The sequence below is a fragment of the Eleginops maclovinus genome, chromosome 16 (assembly GCF_036324505.1).
Source record: "Eleginops maclovinus isolate JMC-PN-2008 ecotype Puerto Natales chromosome 16, JC_Emac_rtc_rv5, whole genome shotgun sequence".
NCBI lineage: Eukaryota > Metazoa > Chordata > Actinopteri > Perciformes > Eleginopidae > Eleginops > Eleginops maclovinus.
The window spans coordinates 9,650,237-9,675,630 of NC_086364.1; the positions used below are offsets into that span (position 1 = coordinate 9,650,237).

General features: G+C 40.4%; 4 protein-coding genes across 9 annotated transcripts in view; all 4 read left to right on the forward strand.

Moving 5' to 3' along the window:
- The window catches only part of itgb3a (integrin beta 3a), a 35,276-nt gene extending 33,778 nt beyond the window's left edge, over window positions 1–1,498 (forward strand). For all 4 annotated transcript variants that reach the window (XM_063903814.1, XM_063903818.1, XM_063903815.1 and 1 more), the window contains one exon: window positions 66–1,498. In XM_063903814.1, the coding sequence (XP_063759884.1) occupies window positions 66–131 (66 nt within the window). In that variant the 3' untranslated portion in view covers window positions 132–1,498. The remainder of the gene's footprint in view (window positions 1–65) is intronic.
- A 1,053-nt stretch (window positions 1,499–2,551) lies between these two features.
- Window positions 2,552–5,881, forward strand: mettl2a (methyltransferase 2A, methylcytidine). Of its 2 annotated transcripts, XM_063902903.1 has the most exons (9): window positions 2,556–2,753; window positions 3,230–3,318; window positions 3,515–3,783; window positions 4,050–4,099; window positions 4,205–4,265; window positions 4,366–4,505; window positions 4,598–4,704; window positions 5,123–5,188; window positions 5,278–5,881. In XM_063902903.1, the coding sequence occupies exons 1-9, from the start codon at window positions 2,602–2,604 to the stop codon at window positions 5,439–5,441; spliced, it is 1,098 nt and encodes a 365-aa protein (XP_063758973.1). In that variant the 5' UTR covers window positions 2,556–2,601; the 3' UTR covers window positions 5,442–5,881. The 2 variants fall into 2 exon arrangements, with proteins under 2 accessions (XP_063758974.1, XP_063758973.1); XM_063902904.1 differs by lacking the exon at window positions 3,230–3,318 and having other exon boundaries at window positions 2,552–2,753.
- Window positions 5,882–6,053: 172 nt separating this feature from the next.
- tlk2 (tousled-like kinase 2) lies at window positions 6,054–16,760 on the forward strand. Its single transcript, XM_063904514.1, has 21 exons — window positions 6,054–6,807; window positions 7,877–7,959; window positions 9,427–9,504; window positions 9,601–9,670; window positions 9,757–9,800; window positions 9,958–10,056; window positions 10,567–10,668; window positions 10,846–10,938; window positions 11,137–11,247; window positions 11,403–11,539; window positions 11,896–12,048; window positions 12,159–12,225; window positions 12,316–12,413; window positions 12,505–12,586; window positions 13,131–13,222; window positions 13,348–13,437; window positions 13,591–13,760; window positions 13,971–14,109; window positions 14,898–15,009; window positions 15,148–15,255; window positions 15,504–16,760. Exons 2-21 carry the CDS (start codon window positions 7,879–7,881, stop codon window positions 15,675–15,677), a joined length of 2,100 nt encoding a protein of 699 aa, XP_063760584.1. The 5' UTR covers window positions 6,054–6,807; window positions 7,877–7,878; the 3' UTR covers window positions 15,678–16,760.
- Window positions 16,761–19,399: 2,639 nt separating this feature from the next.
- mrc2 (mannose receptor, C type 2) overlaps window positions 19,400–25,394 on the forward strand; it is a 31,373-nt gene continuing 25,378 nt past the window's right edge. For both annotated transcript variants that reach the window (XM_063904867.1, XM_063904868.1), the window contains exon 1: window positions 19,400–21,278. In XM_063904867.1, coding sequence (XP_063760937.1) covers window positions 20,816–21,278 — 463 coding nt within the window. In that variant the 5' untranslated portion in view covers window positions 19,400–20,815. The remainder of the gene's footprint in view (window positions 21,279–25,394) is intronic.

Consider the following 25,394-nt stretch of genomic DNA (forward strand, 5'->3'; position numbering starts at 1 on the left):
AAAGCCTTAACTGACATCTTTGTATGAATGATTTAAACAGCAATGCCTTTGTTTTGATTTCCTAGGCTAACAATCCTTTGTATAAAGGAGCCACATCCACCTTCACCAATGTAGCATACCGAGGTACTTAACCATTCAATGTAATGAGAAAAACTCAGGGGTCAACGACACCGATGGAATGTAGTAGCAGAGAAATGGGATGATCCTACACTGTAGCTGAAAAGTAGTTCATGCTGTAAACAACATGGTGTGTTATTGTACATATTGTAAAATAACTAAAACTGGTAATGTCAGAGATGCTGGCCTGATTTTAGTTTTTAGGTTTTCTGTTTTCACCCTTTGTCCTGCAAGATCCTGCAGAACATGCAGTCATTAAGCAGTGTGGTCAAAGCTTTTCTTTTGTTGCGTTTCTTATACAATTTTGTGTAAGTACTCTTTGTTGTCTCCATTAACTGCAAAAAGATACAATTCCCCCGGCCTCTAGGCTGACTTGGTTTACAGTGATGTTTGTGATGTATATTGTTTTTTCAATCAGCAATGGTTTCTGCACCATCATCTTATTTGTGTATGTTGGGCTTTTTTATTTTTCATTTATTTCTTCATTAATTGCTGAATTGTAAACTATTTACATTTTCCTCTGACCAGCACTATGTGAAATTGCAAAGTCATGCTGTTCATTTGTGTTATTTATATTGCACAAAAAATGATAATGGCAACAATATTCTCCATATGGAAGAATATGATGTGTGTTTTGGTTGAACAGCTCTGAAACTCTCCTGGGACATGACCTGCAAGATAGCTGCATAGTTGTCTGTGTTTTTTGTTGCACATTTTAAAGATGCCTGGGGTAGTGCTCTAGTTTGTTACACAGATGGAAGGTATAAAGATTAAGTATACTTGACTTCGACAACTTTTGTATGATGCCTAATATTTGGATTTCTTTAAACAAAATCCAAGCTACTTATGACCTTTATTGAGTTCTGACTTACAGTATAACCTCCTTAAACACAACATACTTATGTTTCAGATAAAAGTTGTCTAAAAAATGTTTTGGATGAACTATACAATAAATAAATACCATATATAAAGAAACAATTAAGGATTGGTTAGCTACACTTTTAGATTCAATTCATGCAGGTTCACTATGATGTGGGTGTTATAATATGAAATGAATAATATGAAATGAATATGAAAGACTGCAGCGGCTAAATATCCTGTGCTCACAACTGTGAAAATCTTATTTGTCAAGTCCTATCATATTTCCTGAAGCATGACACATGTCATTAAAATGAGGCTGTTATTTCTGCTCTTGTGAGGGTCTGATACTCAGTCTGATACTGTTGTCACAAAACACATCACTTCCGCTTACATCCTGCCTGTCACAACTTCCTGTTAATCACACTGGCCCGATGATTCCATCTAATGTGTGCTGCATCCAGTTGTTTTTATGGTTTGTTGGTACTTCAGTTCCCCTTGGAAATAAAATGGTACATCACAATTATCTTTAATAATTTCGCTATTAGCTGACATTAACTTACATATACAATAAATGGGTTGAATGTGTTGTTGGATCTGCTTAGCTGCTTAACTGTAGTCCATGCCAGTTTTGTAGTGTTTTCAAAAATATTTCACTTGAATCACTTCAATTGTCATTGGTTTTAGTATTTTTTATACTTTGATATATTTTTCATAGTAGTGTTGAGAGTTGTGCCCCCTCCCCTTATCAAGACCACAAAGTTCTATTAGATCTAGCATCTTAATTTTGCTCTCAAAGTGCACCAGATGCATGCAATTCACTTTATGTTTAAAACAAAATCTGCCCGGGGGAGCATACCCCCGGTCCCCCCTAGAGGATGTCAATTCCAACCTACTCCTAAGACTTGTCAACATGACTAAGGCCAGGTAACATCAACCAGCACGAAACAGTAGTGTGTGTAGTGACTTTGCTCAGTGCAAAACTCCCAGACTTACTTATCCACCATCATGCCATCTGAGTTCCTTTAATGGTTATTGTACTACCATGCCCCCCACACACCTTAAAAAGAGAGGCCCAGAAAATATTTTAGTGCTCGCATCAGCACGCACATAGCTCCACCTCACCTCTGGGCTAAACCCACCCAAACTTCTCTCCAATCCATGTGTCAGACATGCAACAATGGCCCATAGCAAGTTAATCTTGGCGCATGTCTCCCTCTGGTGTACAAACGGTGCACGGTTCAAAATCTATAGCTCAAATGTGAAGGTGCATATTGCAGGAAAAGTAATTCAGTTTGCTAAACATGTTTGTCCTCAAGTTGAAAGAACAGCCGTTTATTGTTCATACAAATTAGGGACAAAGGAGTGTGGTAATGTGTGCCATGAGTTGTGTTAGTAGTTTTACAAAGTGGTAGCATTCCAATAGCGAATATTCAGAGCCCAGATTATAGAACCACTGTATGCATTGCATTCATTTTACCTAAATGTCCAAATATTCTGTTGTAAATAATAATATTAATAATAATAATAATAATAATAATTTAGTTTTAATTGCAATATGAACGATAGTCCTTGAACGCACCACGACTAAATGCATTGCTCCTCTTCCGCCGCGTCAGCTCGAACATGGCGGCGCCCCATGCTGTGGTCGGTGTGGAAGGAGGCAGAAGTGAAACAGCACATATCCTGTCAGATTCGACCACCGGGGATGAGAAGAGACCTCAGTTCGGAACACGTTTCCTCACAGACCCGCGGCAGGTCTTCCAGCACAACGCATGGTGGGTAATTCTTTACAGAAACCCTAGAGACAGATGTTCGGTCTGCGTCTCTGTCAGAGCCACAGCCGGTGTCCCCTGGCTGAAGCGTTATCATTACTTAAAGTATGACGTTATGATGTTTTGCTAAACTGATCGTATGTAAAAAATCTCCCGGTTTTACTGAACATTCTTTCTTAATGTTTGGTGTGTTGATAGGAGCTTTACCAATCTGATAACTTGTCTTTAGTTAATAATGTAACGTAAAAATATAGCATTAAACGATTATGATATCCATTATTGTTAATGCAAATAGTGTCTCAAAATATCAGGTATAGCATTCTACAGTTTAATTTGAGGCTGCCTAAATATCAAAGACTTGACTTCGGTATACACGTCATGCTGATGGATTTCAATAATACAATATTGTTATTAATTTGTTTAAAAACACAATTTTTCATACTGATATGGGTATAATATTGGGTTGTTGTTGGTTACAGGGACAATGTGGAGTGGACAGACGAACAAGAGGCATCTGCTAAGAAAAAAGTCTTAGAAAACAATCAGCCACTACCTCAAGAGAAACAAGGTAGCATTGTTACTGTCGAGACACACATGTTGTATAATCATCATGTGATTAATATGTCAAAATACACAGCAAAATATCATGTGATGCTTTATTTATAGTGTGCAAGATGAATTGGTCTGTAATTCATTTTAGGCAATTTAATTTGATGATTGACTGTCAACCACATTTACACTTTTACTGCCTTATCTTTTTTCAGAGGAATACGACAACCGAGCAAATCAGTTTTGGAATGACTTTTACACAATCCATGAAAATCGTTTCTTCAAGGACCGTCACTGGCTCTTCACAGAGTTCCCAGAGTTGGCCCCAAAGAGTAGCCTTAACTGTGAGTCCCATCTCGATGTCTCTGACACAGATTACAGTCAGCAGGGTTGCCTCGATCAAGAACAAAGAAATGAAGTTGCAGCTTTTTCTCACACTGATGGTGACATTCCTGGCTCCTCTGCCAAATATCGCATTATGGAGGTGAGAGATTCAAGTCAGCTAAACTTGAACCATACACATGTAATGTCACCACAAAATATCCACTGTTTCAGTTCAATGTTAATATTTTGGTGAATTTCAAAAGGTTCTTACAAATGTATAAAAATAACTAATTAACTACTCAAATGGCCCATTCAGAATTCATTCTCATAAAACAAATGATGACACTATATGTGTTGGTGTTTAACAGTGAAGGTAAATTGAAGTAAACAAAATAAATGCTGTATTAATCAGTGTTTTTTGGACAGGTTGGCTGTGGTGTAGGCAATACTGTTTTTCCAATACTAAAGACCAACAAGTAAGTGCAGTCAAGGCATTGAAATTTAGTTTCAAGCATTGCTGTCTTCTGCTCTTGTGTTATGATGTGAACTTAAAGGTATAACTGCATCTTTGTTCTTTGCAGTGACCCGGGCCTCTTTGTGTACTGCTGTGATTTCTCAAGTACAGCTGTGGAGCTAGTCAAGGTTAGATGGGGTTAATGAAAGGATTGTGGGTTGATAGATGTATTCATCTCTGGGGTTGTGGGGCTAACTGATGAATTAACATTGCTTTCCTTGTCTTCAGACTAATCCAGAATACGACACTGGGCGCTGCTTTGCCTTTGTTCATGACTTGAGTGACGTGGAAGCCAATTACCCCGTCCCAGATGGAACCCTTGATGTTATAGTGCTAATATTTGTGTTATCAGCGTTGCATCCCGACAAGTATGAACTTATTTCTCTGTTGTTCTTCTTCTCTTTGGTATTTACACCGTTGACCATATCACTGGTTGTGTTAAAGTTTCACCCTGTCTCAGGATGCAGGCATCCATCAGTAGGGTAGTGCGGCTGCTGAAGCCTGGTGGCGTGATACTGCTCAGAGACTACGGACGCTACGATATGGCACAGCTTCGCTTCAAGAAAGGTTAGTCAGGCTTAAGTCCAGCAGGGCTAGAGTCTAAAAAGCTGTTCAGAACTTGGAGATGCAGAAAGCTTTTTTATTATTTATTGCTTATTACTAGTGTATTCCCTGGAAAAATGTGTAAAACTGATTAACTGTTTTAGAATTGACCGTGGCATAAGATCATACCAAAGTCCTTTTTTGTGTATTGCCATTTTGAATGACTGTCACAGTTTGCTGCACCTAAAAATGTTGAAGAATATAATATTATACAACACAAAATGTTGACAGTAAAAGTGAGTCTGGCTGCACAAGACCTGTACAAATGCAGTACTTCCAATGGTACACTGCAAAAAAAGAACGGCACTGTGCATTTGTAAATACATTTTCATTAAGTGTCTGCAATCTCTTGAAGAATAATGTTGTGTCTCTATTACTTTAGGACGGTGTCTGTCAGAAAACTTTTATGTCAGAGGTGATGGAACAAGAGTGTATTTCTTCACTCAAGGTAAAAATAGACATTAAATCATATTTATCGCTATTATTTTGCGGAATTGTTCTTTAATTGTGTTTATATATCATGTCTTTCTATTTCAGATGAGCTCCATGAGATGTTTACTGAGGCAGGACTTGAGAAAGTGCAGAACCTTGTGGACAGAAGGCTCCAGGTGAATAGAGGCAAACAGCTCACCATGTACAGGGTGTGGATCCAGTGCAAGTACCGCAAGGCTGTCGCTGAGCCACTCGAGACGAAGGGCTGAGTGAGACAGAGGGCTGAGTGAGACAGAGGAGAGACCCTGCTTGGCTTGCCCTCCACCTGAACCACAGCTGAAATTAGGGGCTCAAATCAAGGCGGTGCTTGCCTGTTGTTGAGGATGTTTGGAATTGAGAAGCTCTTTTGTGATTGTGATAAAGGCTACTCGATAGTTACATGCGGTAAAGACCCATTTCAATATCTCAGCTGCCATAATAATAATGGTGGAAGGGTTCCTGATGGTGCTGCAATTCAACCTTCAAGAGTGCTGATTTGTTATTTTGTGCTGATGAGTTCAGTAATCTGAGAAAGGTCTGGTTACACCTGTTGAAATGTTTTTGTTTTGCCCAATGCTTTTGAGCTGATGTTTTGGAATAAATGGCATGATTTTTAGAATGACTTTATGACCTTTTTGTACATGCAAAATAAATACAAAATTAAACTTCCTATCTGTTATTAGGTACTTAAAAGCTGCTTTCAAATTCCAAAAAATCATAATTTACTTAAATACATTGGTTTGTATTAGTATGTTGAATTGGAGGGGGGGGGAACCATAATTTAGCATTGTACTGATATTATATAAATCCAACGTGTGGGTGTGAACATCATGGGAATGGCAACTTTCTGGTAAGTGATCATTTTGGGGGGTTGACTGTGGGCGCTATTAAATTGTATTGTGTACAGAGAGATTTGCCATTGGTCCCGGCAAGAGATTTGGGCAGGCGTGGACTGAACGAAGGTGAAAATACTTGAACAATCTCACGAGAAAATATGAGATTTTACTGATTATTGTTTACATTGTAAAAACATGAGAACCGAACCGAATCGATCCGGATTCAGCTGAAACGCCTGCAACATCACAACTTCCGAAACAGATGGTTTCTTCCCTGCGGCGAGGAAGGCGACTGGAGCCGAAGTTTGTTTTGATCGAGCTGAAAGCCAGGACCCGAAATTGATCTCACCACCGGGGGAGAAAAAGATAGGGGTAACTGGGGCTTGTTTAAAGACATCATTTATAGTTAGTGGAATAACGTAGAATCTCGAGGGTCGCCATTGTGTTGGAACGATATATACCCAACATAGACACGGAATGGACCTCGGTGGGAGGGATGTGATGGGGATCCCCGCTTGAGGAGCACAGATAAGCGGGTTTGGGATACCCGGAGTTGCCGAGGCCTACGAGGGAATCCACCGTTGTCTAGATTGAGTAACACGCCGCACTCTAGTGTCTCGTTGGTTCAGTCAGCACGCGAGGGACGCTGCTGTGGATGCGGCCTAGCCTGGGAGGGTCTGCCTAGCACCGGGGAAACAACGGGGACGATTGCAGGGTTAACAACAGGCCCTCCGGAGGACCGTGAAAATATTGAATTGCAGTAAGTATTTCTTTGCTTGTCGAAAAACATGTTGACTATTTTTTCTTTACATTAAGTCCAGGCGTCGTGCCACCAGCACCTGACAGCACAGAACCTAGAGGATGCTTCTTTTTGACAGACGAGTGAACGCTAGCCAATATGCTACCTGACGCTAGCTATCTAACGTGTTCTTATAAAGCAGTGTAGTCTTTGCGGACAGCAGTTGGGGTGTTTTATTTCACGAGTCATCATCTAAACAGACGACTGTTACTTTACCAACGTTCATTAACAGTTGTTTTGTTTGGGTACGTTACTCGATAAAATCATATCTCATGTTACTAGCTAACGTTAACCGTTAGCTCTAATATTGCAATGCTAGTTAAATGATGGCAAACATTGGTAGGCTTGTTAGCACATTTATCCAATGTTAGCTAGCTACCTAGCTGATAACTGATGATGTTTAAAATTATTATGTTAGCTGAGCCAGCAAATCTATATTAAAGTTACACTGGAACAAGGACTAGTAGGCTATGTGCTCTGAAGGGATACGAATGTTGTAGGTTTCACTCTGTTTTAAATGTAATAGATAACAGACATGTCAGCCAATATTAGGCGTGTAACTTAAACGTTAACCTTTGCACAGGCTAACAAGCTGGGCATTTATTGTCTATTGTGACTTTTTCCATTCCTGTGAGTTCACTTGACAGTCCCCCCATTAGTTTACAACTCCAGTACAATGTAACTTGGGCCTATAATGCCAGGTTGTTATCACATGATGCTATACTATTGCAGGCAATGACTTTACACATCTGGTCATATATGCATATTTAGTATCCCTTTTATATGTGTGCATTTTTAATGATGTAAGTAGTCAACTTGCATGGCTGGTTCTCGCCCAACACATATGACAGTTGAAATCATTAGTGTCATGCTTATTGATGACTCAGAACAGGAATTTTCCACATCCATATAGCTAAAAACAGCTGTGACTCATCACAACTAATGCCTTTTGAAACAGTGATCAGTCACTCCTAGTTGAATATACCAGGACCCACAACGCCTTCCTTAATCTGTTTTCTTGTCTCTGCAGCCATGATGGAAGAACTGCATAGCCTGGACCCCCGACGGCAGGAACTGTTGGAGGCTCGCTTCACCGGGGTCGGCGTTGCTAAGGTTTGTATTACAGCAGATGCCGCTGAGATGGAGCATGAGAACCCTCTCCTGTCAACGTGCTTAAAACCACAGATTTTTCTTGACTACACATTTTTGTGAAATGCTCCCTTTCTTTGTCCCACTCCGCTTCAGTATCACTCTGCTGTTTGGCCTGGACGAGCTTGGCCCCACTCCTTTTCTTTGTCCGTCTCTGGAGAAGGTTGAGCTGTGTCTGTGTTTTTTGGCTGGTGTGATATGGCATCTCTCCCTGGCTCATGATTTCGAGGCTGCATATGCAAGTAGTGATGCCTGCCAAAAAGGCCATAGACAGGACAGGGGTGGTAGGGGGAGGAGGAATAAAGACAGAGCAGGAATGCAGAAATAGTTCTTGACCAGGTGTGAGGGGCGGCAGCTTTTAGTTTTCCACCCTCTTGCTTGCTACATGGATGGAGCAGTCTTTGTGGAAGGTGATCTTGGAACAGTTAGGGAGCGAGAGTCAGCGCCAGGAGTGGGCCCTGTGCCAGCCATAGGCAGAACTGAGCCCAGAGCATGGCATGGCTGCTGCCGCAGAGAAAATGGCGACTCTTGCTAAGGCATCATGCCACCGCCACCCTGGATGACAAGAGATGCAATGTGTGTAGGGGGGAACTGAGAGAGAAGTGTGTCAACAAATGGCTATGAAACTATATCCTTCGGTGGTCTAAAAGCCCTTTAATGCCACAGAGCACCATAGAGTTTTTTTCCCCTTGACCTTGAAAAGCCCTGTAACAGCACTGCTGCACCCTGTGTTATCACTGAGTTGGTTTAAAGGAAAAGGACATTGTTATCTTTAGTGGACAAAGAACTAGCATACCTTTTGGTTAAAGAAACAGAGCAGGCCTACATTATAGTTGGAATTACATTTTGATTTTAAAAAGTCTGACCAAACAAGAGGTAAAAACAAGCTGTCGTCCTTAAATCACTGAATCGCTGGCTTTTTCCAGAGGGAGGTGAAGAAAAACACTTATCCATGGTGAATAGGAGGAAAATGGATGACATTATCTAAAGGTGACAGACAGAGGGAGGAATACATCCCTAGCAGCATGCCTAATGTTCAGCCATTTTAGGAGGGTTCAGTGAGAGAGCTGTCGTGTGCTCTGAATGACTAAGTATCTCTCCCTGATTGGACAGTGCCTGCAGAATTTTGATGTGACTTAATTTGACTGACAGGCATCACCTAGGGAACCGCCATTATGCCTGATGCAGGTCTGGATTCAGTTGGAAGTTATGGTGACAGTATATCGCAAAACCCCCGCATCCTTCCTCTCAGTTTCTCACCCATTTTACTTTCATTTTTCAACTCTCATACAGGTGCATTCATACTCAAATGTGCACACAGCTTGAACACACTTCTACAAATACATCTCTTTCATGTTTTATACATATTTGTATTGAATTGCTATTGTTATATATTTTTTTATAATGTTTTTTTTTACTTCATTTTAACAGGGCTCGGGTCAGAACCAAAATGAGTCATCCAATCAGAGTCTATGCAGTGTAGGCTCGCTGAGTGACAAAGAGCTAGAGGTTAGTCTCTGTTGCAAATTAACTGTCTCTATTATTCAAACCATCTCTGTGTGTTGAGCTAATATATGCTGTGGATTCACCCAACTTTCCTGACAGACTCCTGAGAAAAAGGCTAATGACCAGAGAGTCAGAAAACGGAAAGCAGACCATTTTGACGGCAGCCAAGGTAAGATTGTTCCACTGTAAATAATCTGTCCTTCATGTGTCCCAAATATCCGCCACTCTTTCTGAGTCCCTGTGTTTCTCTCTTAGGCAAAGCAGGTGGCAGAGGACATAAAATTAGTGATTATTTTGAGGTGAGTGGCTTTTGTTTTCTTTATTGTACAGCGCAAAACTCACAGCCTGAATAATTCTTCCGCATTACCTTTTCATACCCACTCTCTAAACCCCCCTTTTTTGATAGCCATCTTGGTCTTTCCATTGAACTGCTTTCTTTCTTTGCTCTTCTGTCAGTTTGCGGGAGGTAGCGGCCCTGGTACCAGCCCTGCCAGGGGAATCCCACCAGTTGTCCGCTCTTCCCCTCAACACTCCCTCTCCAACCCCCCTGTCACGGTGAGCATGTTCACTCCTTGATCTCTCTTATACTTTTAAAAAATATATCTTTTAACTCTCTTTCCTGCCATGCTCTCTTACGCTTGTTTTAGCATCAATAGGTCAGCTTTGTTTACAGATGGAAAGAAACTGATGTGGTCTGTAAACACTGTTGCCAATAATTAGACAGATTCAAATACACTTGTGTACAAAGTTCATACACAAGCTACAACCAAGGAAAGGGATAAAAGAATAGGACATATTGCAGGAAGGAATATGCTGCTATAATTGACGGACACACAAAACAAGTTTAGATATACTTGTGTTCCACACATTTGATTATTTCGTTGTGAACTGGAGGCCTTGCATGTTTTAAGTAAATGAATCACTGTAAAGCCTTAAGTGTTGTTTTCTTGGTCGCCTTGGCCTCAGTATTTATCATGATCGGCAGCTGCGGGGGTCAATGGATTCTTTAATGTGTTAAAGTTAGAGCGTCACAGGTTTTTATTAAGTGAATGTTATCCCTCACAGGTGCAGCAGGGAAGCCCCTCCTCCATAGGCTCGGCCAACACGGAGCACTCGACGTGTTCACTGAAGCCTTCTCCTCTTCACATGCTCCACAAAGCCACACAGGTACTTGACAGCCTGTTCATCCAATAAAGCAGTTGATGTATAATTGGAGTTCAAACCAATGAATTTGTAACTGAAAGTAAAGGAGCAACTTCGGACTTGTCCTAAAAATAATTTGTATGAAATAGAATGATCCGCCATTAACATAAACACTGTTTTTGTGCTCACTGTATCCTGTAGTCTGACCTTACTATAGAGAAACTAACAGCTATGGAGAACAACAAGAACTCTGACCTGGAGAAGAAGGAGGGCCGAATAGACGATTTGCTGCGGGTACTAATCTCATTTCATTTCATCCCTGCTACTCTGCTTGCCATTTTTTTTATTGTTTTTTAAGAATATCACATTCTCGGTCTAAATGTTTTACCTAAGGCATGTTAGAGTGGACACATTCCTTCTGTCTTTACATGTATAAGCAAGTTAACATTTTCTTAATTCTTTTTCCCTGCGTGTTTGTATTTTCTGCTCCAGGCAAACTGCGATCTGAGAAGACAGATAGACGAACAGCAGAGGATGCTAGAACGATACAAGGAACGCTTAAATAAGTGTGTGACCATGTCCAAGAAGCTGCTGATTGAAAAAGTATGAGGATCTTATAGCTCTGTGCCTTATTTCCAACTATTAGTTTCCAAAATGAGAGGTTCATTGTGTGTTTGACAAGATCTTGTTTAGCAGTCCTCATTCAAGCCATGTGGAATCCCCAGAATCAGTTTGACTTCTGTATGTCACTCCTGTAGTCCAAACAGGAGAAGATGGCGTGCCGGGACAAAAGCATGCAGGACCGGCTTCGACTGGGTCACTTCACCACAGTGAGACATGGAGCGTCTTTCACTGAGCAGTGGACGGATGGATATGCCTTTCAAAACCTTATCAAGTGAGTACTTCAATGTTTTACCTTTTTTATGATCTTTCTTTCACTTTTCCTACCCATTATCTATTCATAGTCACACTAACACACCCCTGTAGTTGTGATATTCATTAAGATGAAAGGTCTGACTGGCTTGGTTTTGTACTATGCAAATATCAATGAAGAAAATGCAACAAAAAAAAAAGCACTTTTGCAACTTAAAAAATGTAAAGTGTTACTTAAATGTGAGAAAACACATAGAACTTGCATTATATTTGTCAATGTAGAGAGAGGGGTTAACCTTTGTATTTGCCAATGATTTAACTTGAGCTCATTCACATAGATGATGTAGTATCTCAACAAATGTGTCATCTGTTTTCCAGACAACAAGAACGAATAAATTCCCAGCGAGAGGACATTGAAAGACAGAGGAAGCTGCTGGCCAAACGCAAGCCTCCTTCCATGGCCCAGACTCCACCTCCAAGCCTGGAGCAAAACAAACGCAAAAGCAAAACCAATGGAACAGAGAGTGAAGCGTACGATGATTTTGTTTGTTATTTAACTTTTGTTGTTTTGCATACAAGCTGTTTTTCCCTTGCAAGCATTTTTGAAGTTGCGCTGAGGTTTGTTCTGTGTCTTTTTATAGGTTATCACAGGCAGAGTATCACGAGCAAGAGGAAATCTTTAAGCTAAGACTGGGCCATCTTAAGAAGGTAATGTCTATTTTACATTTGACATGTTTCGGGTGAGCTTTGTTTGTTTTGTCTTGGTGGTCTTTTATATTATTTTGTTCTCATTTGCAGGAGGAGGCAGAAATCCAGGCGGAGTTAGAGAGGTTGGAGCGAGTGCGGAACCTGCATATCCGAGAGCTGAAAAGGATCCACAACGAGGATAATTCTCAGTACGATTCCTACCTATATGGCCACTTCCTAGTTCATCTGTATTGATGATACACAATTGAACAACTTGAATTTTTTTCTCACCCTGTTCAGATTCAAAGATCACCCTACGCTAAATGACCGATACCTGCTGCTCTATTTACTCGGCCGGGGAGGTTTTAGTGAAGTTTACAAGGTGAGAGAAACTTGATCTGAACGAATCCTAATAATGGTTTATGATCTCTGAACACATTCCAGTTTATATTTTTTAAATAAATACAGTGAAGACCTTTGCTAAAACATCCAGGTCACAGAGAAAGGGCAGCGTAGTACTTACTCAGTACAAACATGCACAATTTAAATCATTTGATACATTTCCTGCTGCTTAAAACAGAGTGATGTTGTGATTTGATTAAAGTCTGTGGTCATTTATGAGGTCCGGGATTGCGGAGTCACACTGATAAAAGCTAACATGCTGGTATCATTACATTTGCTGGAGTGGCTATGCTGTGCATACTTTGACAAATAAATATGTGTGTGTTTCATTACATTAGAGTAAGTTAAAACAGTCAACTTTTCATAATGCCAGAATGTGCGAGTTGTTCCAAGAATCTGCTGTCTTAGCTGTAAAAATGATGGATGGACACAGCCATTTAGTGTGAAGCAAGAGCCTCACCGCAGTTTAAACGAAGATATGCATAAATGCATTTCCTTACTAATATGAGACGTTCATTTTTCAGGCCTTTGACTTAACAGAGCAAAGGTATGTTGCTGTCAAAATCCACCAGTTAAACAAGAACTGGAGGGATGAGAAGAAGGAAAATTATCACAAGTGAGTCCTGTGCAATCTTTGAAGCAATATTTACAATTGTGAATTATGTTGGGTTCATCTTTCAAGATTCACTTTGTGTATTGTCCACTTTTCAAAATAAATGCTTTAAATGTTCTTTGTTTTAGACACGCGTGCAGAGAATATAGAATCCATAAAGAACTTGACCACCCACGAATAGTTAAACTCTACGACTACTTTTCGCTCGACACTGACTCGTAAGTCATTTCCTTTTAAACACATATGTGTATCTTTTTAAATATATACTTGTATTTATGCAGATTCAGTACTTTGTGTTTCAGTTTTCAATATGTTGTTCTGATTTTATGTGCCAAAGGCTTATACAAAACCTTTCCCTTATTTTGGAGCAGGTTCTGCACAGTCTTGGAATACTGCGAAGGGAATGACTTGGACTTCTACCTGAAGCAGCACAAGCTTATGTCGGAGAAAGAGGGCCGCTCTATCATCATGCAGATTGTTAACGCCCTGAAGTACCTCAACGAGATCAGACCGCCCATTATCCACTACGACCTTAAACCTGGTGGGTCTTCACACCGCAGAAAAAGATCCTCAAATCTGGAACATTGCATAATCTTGTTCACGGTTTTGCTTAGAATTAAACCATCACTTAAATGTTAACCACAGCAGCTACATCAGTGATAATAGGGAGATTCTAGTAATTTTTGACTCAAAATGTGAATATAAAGACACTTTCTTTCATGCCAGTAACTCCATCTCTCACCCATCCCAGGTAATATCCTTTTGGTGAACGGCACTGCATGCGGGGAGATCAAGATCACAGACTTCGGCCTGTCGAAGATCATGGATGATGACAGCTACAACTCAGTGGACGGCATGGAGTTGACGTCGCAGGGAGCGGGGACATACTGGTAAGAGTCACTCTGGAACATGCCACTCGGCCCCAGGGTTGCCACCATCTGTGCTAAAATAAATTGGGCTGTTTATTTTTACTACTGAGCGTTTGTCCTCAAGGGTCAAATTTATGTCGGGTCTTCAGTGATGAAATATTTATTTTATGCTAAACTTATTCCTTCAGCAAATTGCTACAGAAAGTTGTCTTTTTTTGTGTGGAGGCATTATATCTTATATAAGGATAACATGAGAGAATCTTAATTGTGCAGTACGAGTGTTTTAAGAATAAATCAGACGCATTGTGTAGAATGATCTGCCATCGTATAAGGGGTTCAACACCTTCTTTATTGAAGGATTTGGACCCTAGCTGAACTCTGCCACACTTATCTAGGACATAACTGATTATATCTTTAACCTCAAGTTGGGGAGTTACCTTTCAATCACTTTGGATATTGCTGCAGCAGTGAGTTTTACACCAGGCACACCAAGGAGCTTATGGTTACTCTGTCTGACAGCACACGGGATTGACTGTAGTTTGCCTGAAGTAGCACTCAAGGCTGAATAGTTTCATGTCTCCCACATGAGGGATTTTACTGCAACAGTGGTAATAGAAGAGAGTACAGTCTGTCTTTTCATTTCACAAGAGAATTTAAAGACAATGCAAGGTTCAGATTCAGCGTGTTGAAAAGTAAAGATTCTCACGAGTCTTTATGTCCTGACTTCAAAATGCATCCTAAAACTAGCCGGTATACTTTTATCTGTTGAAAATGCTTCTCTAACATGTCTTCTCCTTTCCGTTCTTTAGGTACCTACCCCCAGAATGCTTTGTAGTTGGGAAGGAGCCACCAAAAATCTCTAACAAAGTGGACGTGTGGTCGGTGGGAGTCATTTTCTACCAGTGTTTGTATGGCCGCAAGGTAAGAGAAACACACTGAAGAAAGTACAGTTCAAGACGTTTAAGCTATAAAGTCTGTTCAGTTAAATAAAATGCAATGGGGATCATTTCCCTTGGTTACATTAATTTTAATCGTGTGTAAATGTATTCTTTTCTTAAGCCCTTTGGCCACAACCAGTCCCAGCAGGACATCTTGCAGGAGAATACCATTCTGAAGGCAACAGATGTGCAGTTTCCCCCTAAACCAGTAGTCACACCTGAAGCTAAGGTACTACCCTCTCTCGCCTCACTGCTTTTGTTTTTGTGCATCTAATGTTTGCCTCATCTGTGCATCTTCAAATCCCAAAACATCCTCCTACCTTATTTCTCTCTTTAAATAATTTCCCTTGCTCACGTGTGGAGGGATTTATCTGGAAGTTTACATTTAGGAATGTCTTATCCTTATCATAACTCTGATACATGTGTTTAAGAATTTTATTTTCTCAGTCATTCCAATCTCATTCTGTCTTTCTCCAGGCCTTTATAAGGCGATGTCTAATCTACCGTAAGGAGGACCGCATCGATGTGCACCAGCTGGCCAGTGACCCCTTCCTCATGCCCCACATCCGCAAGTCAGTCGCCTCCTCGGGCACGTCGGGCATGGCCGTGGCCTCCACATCCAGCTCCTCCAACAGCAGCGCCTCAAACTGAGACCGCGCCCATTAACTGACTGACTGAATCATTTGAAAGAGTGGGGTAGGGTGGGGGGCGACGCCATATTGTGTCCCCTTTCCGGACAGCATCCCACCTTGCCATGATGAGAAAGAGAAATGGGTCAGCAAGGGGTGGGTGAGAAGTCATGTACAGGGTTGGGAAGGCAGACCTACGTCACCCTTCATCCCTCTCATAATCACCCATCCCAGCCTGCCTGTCCGCCTTTCTTAAAAAGGTGGCATTGTTCTGGGGGTCAAAGCCCTGGACGACTCGCGCAGTAAGGGGTGAGGTTTGGCACTGTGTTGGTAAAAGATGGGGTTCAATGTTTTGGGATTTTCTTTTCTGCTTTAAAAAAAAAAGAAAGTAAAAAGAAGTATAGAACTGCTTCAGCTTGGCCAGATGGAAAGGACTGTGGGAGGCCTCATACCCATACGCACTCACACATACACCCATGCATGAGCCATGCTGGTCCGCGGTAGTCTTACATCCCCAAGCTCAAACACTTTGTTCTCATCTCCCTGAACGGAGAGAACCAGTCTAGCCTGTTTATTCTATTGAACCCTAAATATCTATGGCACTATGTCACCCAACATGCTGTTCTGGGATCCCCTGCCCTGCTTAAATTCCAGACCCAGATATGTTGTGACGAGGATGGACAGAAGCTACTATTCCCCTCTCCCCTCTCCTCGTCAAACTCCTGTGACCAAAGCTTATAACTTCCAGCTGGTGGCAGTGTTCCACCTCCGTTTTTATAATGAATGGTTTTAGAGTTGTGTTACTTGATATGAAGTGGAAGCTGTTGAAAAATGACCCCTTTTTACATTTTTTTTTTTTAAGAACTTTTCAATTTAAGCAGTTTTATGGGGAAAACTGTTGTGTTTTTCAAGTTGCCTTTTAATTACAACTGTTATTGCTTTTGACTGACCCCCTACCATAAACACACATATTTATTTAGGTATGTTTGAATTTATTTTTGGCCAATAAAATGCAAGGGACTGGTTTAGCTAATAGTACTGTTGGGGGAGATTGGGCCTTCGCAGAGAATTGCATAAACCATTAAATACTATTGGTTAAAATGGGTTTCGTTGTTCTGGGCTTCTGTCTGACTTTGTTTACCGTCAGTACTTTCTTTTAAGGAATAACTACTATTTACAACACAGATACATTCATGAGTATTATGTCTGTACTCGTATTTTGTTTTTCACTTCAGAGTATAAACCAAATATATTTTTAGTAGGGCTGTGCGGTTATTTGAAGTTAATTTTCAATTACAGCTTTGGCTTCAAATGATCCGTTTTGTGAAAGTGCTCTGCTGAGGTGCGCCACTCCACGCCTGTGTCTCCCCTCCCGGGAGTTTTGGACTTGGTGCTAACTTTGACCTCTCCCTGTTTAAGAGGGATGGGGCCTCCTGCCCCAGGCACAACTGTCTAGTGAGGCAGGTGGAGCTTCAGTGGTCTGAGGCGCAACACGGACCCTGTCTTGTTTTCCATGCTTTGTGGGGGGACGGCATTTTTCATGTGTTTAAAATTAAATTGTTCCATAGAGCACAAAGTTGTTCATAGATCTAGCCCCTTCATTTTGCTCTCAAAGTGCACTAGAGAGATGTATTTAACTTTGTAATGTATTGTTTCCAAAGTCAATGAGTAAGAGTAATTATGTTAAATAATTGTGATCTCCATATATACACCAAAATAATTTTAATTGGGGTTTCTTCCTTAATGAAGCAGCTCGACTGATAAGTGACTAAATGGAAACAACTCAAATGAACTGTAAACTTGGACTGTAATGGCACATTAATAACATTAATAGCTCTAAAATGAGTCAGGACTTAAGCAAACAACTAGACATTCTGAAAATATAACAGCTTAAATAATCAAAGGCTGTAGCCAAATGATAAGAGGAGTGACTTAAAAGATGTCACTGATTCTGCAAGCCTCTGGTCCTCAAGCAGGATGTTCCAGAGCTACGGGGCTGCTTCAAGGTTGATCAGTAAATGAATTCTAACCAGTAAAGAGAGGAGAAAACAGCTTATTTTGTAACCTGTCCAATTTCTTAAAGACAAACGGCTGCCTTTTTGAACAGTTGGAGGAGCAGGCCTGCATTTTGGTTCAATCCTGATGTTTTGCATAATCCAGTATAGAACAAATAGCCACAAATGAAATGTTACTTGCCCAAATTCTCTGGGAGAAACAACAAACATGGATTTTATGAGAAGAGAATCAGAGGATGAAACCCTCTTTATTTGTCACATACATGCACACAGCAGAGCACACACAGTGAAATTGGTCCTCTGCATTTAACCCATCCTAGTACTAGGAGCAGTGGGCAGCTATTGTGCAGCGCCCGGGGAGCAATGGGGAGGGGCGATTAGAGATCTCCGGTGCCTTGCTCAAGGGCACCACAGCAGGGCCTAGGAGGTGAACTGTAGCAGTCCACTTTCCATATTTTCAAGTCTGTTTGGGGACTTGAACCGGCGACCCTACGATTCCCAGTCCAAGCCCCCACTGACTGAGCCACTGCTGGACAATGTATTGACGTAGTAGCTTTGTTTCTTGACATGACTGTAACATGTTCTGTCGTTTATCCTTGATCCTTATCCTCATCTTGATGTTTTCACTATCAACCTTTTCCAGCTCCCCCTGAGGGATCCTGATATGTTCCTAAACCAGATAAGATTTATCATAACTTCAGTGTATTCTGCGTGTACCCTGTTCTACCAATCCTGTCCACAAATCTTTCATAAAGAATGCACACACTCACTTACCTCACTAAGACCTGTCTCCTAATGACCCAGATGGGCAGCGGTTTTTATTTGAGCTCCCTCGGGACCGCTGAGCTCATTGCTATTGCGCGATCTCTAAGGGTGAATTTAGTTACAGCTGCTTGCAATCTTATTAGTTCAGTCAGTAGTCAAAGCTCACAATCATGGATAAAGGAAATCAAAGCTTTCCTTTCAGACTCAGCTCCCTCCTACCAAAGAACTACTGACGCCCTACCAATCCTTCCACTGTTGCTGAGTTCTGGCAATTGTTCAGATCCAGGCACGTGCACTGATAGACCTCAGCACCTGCCCTTTTGCCTTCCTGTTAGCAGAGTGCCCTTTTTTTATTCTTGTTTTTAACAAACCAATAATCGATATGTGTATTATATTACACAAATTATTTGGCACATATAGTATCTACTCAGACAATATCAACATCTTCTTATTGCCTGTCATTACTGGAGCATTGTGCCTGACACCTGAGAAACATGGGGCGACAGAGGACGTGCATCTTTTTTGGCAGCACTGAGCCAGTAAACATGTGAGAAGAGTTTACCGAAATATACTTAATTTTGGTGCACTTTTCATTCATTAAGTTGCAGTGTTTGAACTAACCCCATGGGTTTGTTTAAAATACATACTTTTTAATATGCCTTAAAACTGTCACAAAAGTAGTTATCCCAGGCATATGTTTATTCAAAAGTAACAAAATGGCCAGCTTGCCCTTTTATTATTTTGGGCCCCTACTCCTCTAACATGTGCCTGGTGGATAGTACATGATACCACCCTGGTTCCAAGAAACTGCAGACCACAGTTGGTCATAGAATTTTCAATAGCGTGATGCGGGACATCCTGAATAACGCCCCAGCTTACACTGTACAGTTGACAAAGTTAAGACATGTTTTTATGCCGTAGAAAAGATTAAACAATTATCGATTTCAGGATTACTTTATGAAGATGAAGATGAAGATTCAACTTTATTGTCATTGCACAGAGTACAAGTACTAGGACAACGAAATGCGGTCTCTGCATTTGACCCATCCTAGTGTTAGGAGCAGTGGGCTGCCATTATGTACGGCGCCCGGGGAGCAGTGTAGGTAACCAGTGTCTTGCTCAGGGACACCACGGTGGCACTTGGTTTTCGGGGACTTGAACTGGTGACCTTCCAGTTCCCAGGCCAAGCCCCTATGGACTTCGCCACCACCGCCCCCCTTATAGCAGTTTCATTAGGCATCAAAGAATAAATGCCCAGGTAAGGAGTGATGTGTACAAAGATAATTAATTGGTTGAATTTTCACGTTTTGTTTGGTGTCAAATTGGTTGCTCCAAATGAAAGCTTTGTTGACAGTCTTAAACTGTTATTGCTGTAAGGATAAACCTTTAAGTTATAAAACTGAATCCAAACAGAAGCCTTAACTGCAATATAAACTTTGATAAACCAATTTATATTTGGCAGAGGAGTGTGATGCCACAATAATGTTTCAATAATGTTTACAGCCTTCAGCATCTCAGGCTGAGCCCAAGCCATACTTGGGGAGAGGCCAAACATGTGTTGTTGGTACAGCTCTGGTTCGGTCTCTGCTAGAGAGGGGATCCTCTAGGTCAGGGATCGCCAACATAGAGATAAATATACCAAGTTCTGGGCCACTTACTAGAGGTTAAGAGGTTAGGTTATTAGTTAGCAAAAATAAATCAAGTGTAGGTCAATTATGCTTGATACTTGAATTAGCTTTAAGAAGAGCAGTTCATTCTTTAAAACAGCAGTCTCAGATTGCTATAATAAGTGGAAATAGGAAAGGTATATTTCAAGCTTGTTGTGCTAATAGGTTATTGGGCTTTTTTATCATCCAAGATTTGTTACAAAATGTGCTCAATGTGAATTGACTGAATACTGCTCTGCAATATATGTTTACATATATATTTAAGAAGTACAAGATAAGAAAAAGCACAACTTTCAGGTGGGGGCCATATTCCATTATACATTTGGAATATGCTGTGGGCCAATTCAAAATGGACAGCGGCCGCTGTTGGCTCCCGGACTGTAGTTTGGACTCCCCTGCTCTAGGTCTCTAAAACTGTGCCAATATTGTGTTAGTCTGTGGCCAAAAAGACTAATCTGTAAAGAAACAGAAATGCTATAGAATTGTTTTTGTGCAAAAGACTGAATAAAATAAAAGAATGCTTAAAATAGTAATTATGTAAAGGATGGATTTAGGAATTTCTTAAATACATTTAAAATATCAGAATCAGATTTACATAGGATTTGTCCTAGGATCATCGTTATATTTGTTTGTTTTTTCTTCTTGTATTTTAATATATTTTCCCCAACAGCCTAATCTCTAGCTTTAAATGACTATTTCCGATTTTTTCATGAATGCTATTAACTGATTTTGGCGTTGTTTTCTCACTGACACCTATCCTCGGATGCAATTGGGGGTCCCATCCAGGCGCCTGGAGGTCCTCGGACCTCATGTTGGCCAACACAGACACAAACACACACGTATACACACACATGCACGTTGTTAACGCTGTTCCATTCATTTCACTCTCATCTGACGGAGGCAGACGGAACTCTAGCGGCCAAACTCCTCACCGACTCCGCATCGTCAGTCCTCAGAGAAAAACACTGGGGCTGTTGCTGCTCCGGCTCACTTTTTTTCCTTGGGTCGTTTTTTTGCAGCGTGTGTGTTCGTGGGTTGCATTTGTGAGCATGCAAGGCAACGGACGTCACCGAAACAAGGAATCAAGGAGAACATGGACAAGTTGGCAACTTTTATTTTACAAATGCACTTTATATTTATTCATCTTTAGTCTGGAACTGAAGAGGAGCGTCACGGGTGAGCAAAAATATCCACTTTCCCATAATTCCAGTGATGTAAAAGTCGAAAAACCAAGGCGACGTGTTACCTGTTGTGCATGCTCATATATTTGCAACGACTTACAGTTGGAAAATGCGTTAGACACATAAACATAATTTCTGCACATTCTGAAGTTAGTGCTTCGGTATGCCACGAACCAAAAGTCCGAGCAGTGAGTGGAACCAGATGTGGAGAAAAACGGAGGGAGGAGGAAAGGAGCTGCTGGCTTAGTGTAACTCTATTGTGATTTCTATATATGTATACGTTTTTTTAAAGCCGCAAAACAACGCACTTAATTTTTTTCTTTGTTCTATTTTCGTGCCGGTTGGTGTTTTTTTTAGGCTACATTGTAAAACTGACGTGGGGTGACGCTTGGTTTGGCACCCTGCGGGCAGATTTGACCTTTACATCCGGTTACAGGCTGCAATTAACACATTCAGCCGACCCTGAGCAGCTACTACACCATTACATGTTATGGGATGCTGTGGTCAGTATACTCACCCACACAATGACTTCTAAAACAGATTAGACCTTTAATGATGTTTTTGTTGTTGTTTTTTCTTTTCAAATTTATTTTTCCAGTGTTTAAACCTGGAGTTCAACGTTTTTTAAATTGAATACTGTCTGTGACTTTATTATTATTATTATACAGTAAACTGTGCAACTTCATTAGGCTACCATAAAGTATGTTCTCGTATTCCTCTATTATTCACCAACTATTATTATGGATGAATTATTCTTTTAATTGCATTTCATGCAAATATTGCAGAATGTTTTTTTATTATTGGACTCTGTCGGTGCTCTGTGGTGGTTTTTGGGGTCAACCTCATGAGAAAAACTGTTTGTGATTCGATCATTTATGTTTATAAGTCTTTACCAATACCATACATGAGTCTGAATAAAGTAAAGTTATGACAAATTGCACATTTTTTCACTTATGTTTCTAAATTACAAACACATTTTCCTACAGGGTCCAGTTAGCTCTTTTTCCGAATGTGGCTGAATGTCGCTTCTCTCTCCAGATAGGCCCTCTCTTTCTCGCCTCTGCCAAGGTTCTTGGATGAGGTTTAACCTATCCACAGTTTGGGTTGCTTCAGAGGCCAGACCACCATAAAACACCAAAGAAACAAACACAGCAGGCTGGAATTTCGTGGCTATTTGTTGATTGTCATCATATCACACTGTCGTGTTTTTTTTTATTGCAGACATCTGTCAAAATAAAGAGAGGTTACGGGAAAAGCTTGAATGTTAATCTAAATCTTAAGATACAATCTTATGAACAACACATTTGAAAAATAGGCTATGTAGTGGTAACCATTTGGCAACAGCTATGAGTCACACTCACACACCAAATAATGCGTTTTTGAGAAGTTTGTTGAACATGTGTTGTTTCATTTCAAGACTTGCTTTTGAGCCTTCACCCACATTTTGCAAGTATTGTCCTCAAACCTGATCCAACAAATGACCCTATTGTGGAGGTGGAGTTTCTGGGAATATGTGCTTCTCCTGGCGCGTGTCCTTGGCTGTGAGTTTCAGCCTCTTTCTTCAGCAGGAAACTGTCTTCAGCATTTAAAAAAAGGTGTGACAGGGTAAAGAAGAGGATGAGATCACAGCAGGAGAGCTGTTATGGTTTAGCTTTCACAGGGCTCAATGGCTTAAAGTTAATCTGGAATTCTGCTCTCTCTTTGAATGCCCAGGAGTTTTCGCACATCAAACATCCAGTTGTGTGCCCTCCAGACTGGAATTAAACGGTTTTTTTTAATTTGCTTCTTGCTGTCAGGAACTGCAGCTTCAGGTTGTCTAGTGGTTCAAACGCTTTTGCCAGAAACTTCTTATATATTCAAATATAAATACTGAGCTTACATTCACATACAGGAGTTAATTTAACACTCTATGTGAGGCTGGGCTTGTACCAGTGTTGAAATCTTCTTACAGTCACGTTAGAGCTGACATTGTGATTTATTTTCTTTTTAAATCTTTAATTCCCATAGCGGAAATGACAAAATGGCATACAACTGAGATGTTGGCATATTTGTTAATAAGTCAGTGTTGTGTAACTCCAGCAATTCAAGTGTGTGTATGTACATCCTGATCTAAGTTAATAACATTATTTGATAACATAATAATATAGTCTATTGTGAAAGACATCCCAATGTAATCGTATATAAGGGACTAAATACAGTAGAGCACTAAGGACATCGCACAAAGAGATTTATATAAACTATCCTGAGGGCTTAAAAGTTTAAGCTTAAAATTAAATCCATCTTTATTATAGTTAATTATTCTATTATATGAGTTTTTAAGCAAAAGTTTGAAAAACTTTTACTAGTGATTCACTTTTAATTCAAAAAATGTAATATTTGCTATTTTTCTTCATTTTATATAATAGCTTCCAATTTCAATGGATTCACCAGACAGTGATTTTCCACTGATTTAGCTGACGTTTCAGTCACTCAAAGGTCATACTGCTGGAAAATTGAAAACCAACTGAGATGTGATAACTGAACCAGTGTTTGGATATCCATTTTACTCCCCTGAGATGTTTTTATGAAAAGCCTATCTCAGATTGGAATCTTTCACGATTAAAACAATGAACTGGCAATAAACAAGCTGAACAGCTTGGTGTTACTGTAAGATATATGGAGTTATAAAAGGAAGAAATGATTATATCTGATTAGCCGTAAAGAGCGCTTTCAAACTTTTGTTAAAGCACTCTCCCACTGCGCTCTCTTTCTGCCTTTGCTACCGACCAAATTAGCTAACACTGCTTCTGAGAAACTCAACCGCAGAGGCTGAGAGCTAGGAGAGAGGCGTGTCTATCGTCTCCTCCAGATTACAGGGTGTTTTATGGGGGGGCTTTTGATAGGACTCCATTGTCTTTGTGTCTATAAATGCAGCACAGGAGGTTTTGAGTGTTTGAGTTTAGAAATGTGAAACAAGAGATTGCCGCAGACTGAGTTGAGTGAAGTTTCCACACGTAGGAGAGTTATGTTTTTCAACCAAATGCACAGTGATCTTTTCCCACCTTCCCCACTTCCTGGCCTCTCACAGGAGCCCGGCGAGAAGGAATGCTGTAGGTCTCACTCTTTTCTCCTCTGATTCTCAGGTCAGAGAGAAAGGATTTCTGTGAAGGCATATTCCTTTAAATCATTTTAGCACAACCTTAATTTAGAATCACTCCTACACTCCTGATTTATCTCTCTGTTTGCCAAATGCACACAGACTCACTGCCACGCACCATTATCTTCACAATCATGGCCTCTGGTTACCAATCTCTAAATCCTTCACAAAAAATATCATAAAGGAATGAAGGGAAACCACATATATTTTTGAGAAAGGGTGTTGGGTTTGTTCCCAGTCTTCCAGTCACTGAGGCCTACACCCAGCCACTGCTCTGAATGTGTTAAGTTCAACACATTTTTCCATGACTCTAACATTACGCTAACATTTAGTTATATTTGATTTCTTTGCGAAATATATGTGTTTTTGTCAACACTGCAAAACTTAAGGTTAACAGCTTGCAGAAAACCATAGCTCCTAGGTGAATCACACTGAAGTTATTCAATGAACAGCAGTGAGAAGCCAGCAGAATGAAAACAGCCATTTCTCCCCCTGGGAATCATTAGAGTTTCATCAATTACCTCAAGTTGAGAACTGTCAAAACATTTGGTAGTTTTGGTCAAATGTATCATCTAACAGCGTTTTATGATAAAGACCTTTTATATATGTCCCTCCCAAAACTGCATAGTCAAACCCAACATAAATAGACACCACAAAATGCAATGAGAGGCAAGGCCCGGTCAGTGCTCGGTAATGGGGTGAATTGTTGTCACACAGTACATGTTGATTCAACCCTTATTGCCAACCTTGCATTAAAAACATGTGTTACCACTTTTCACAGTTTATTTTATGACATTTCTGCAATCTCTTCCCACTGAAAGCTCTTTCATATCGTGGGTACACAAGGTTTTAGGGTTATGACAAGATTATTATTATTATTATCATTATTATCATTATTATCATTATTATTATTATTATTATCATTATTATTATCATTATTATTATCATTATCATTATTATCATTATTATCATTAT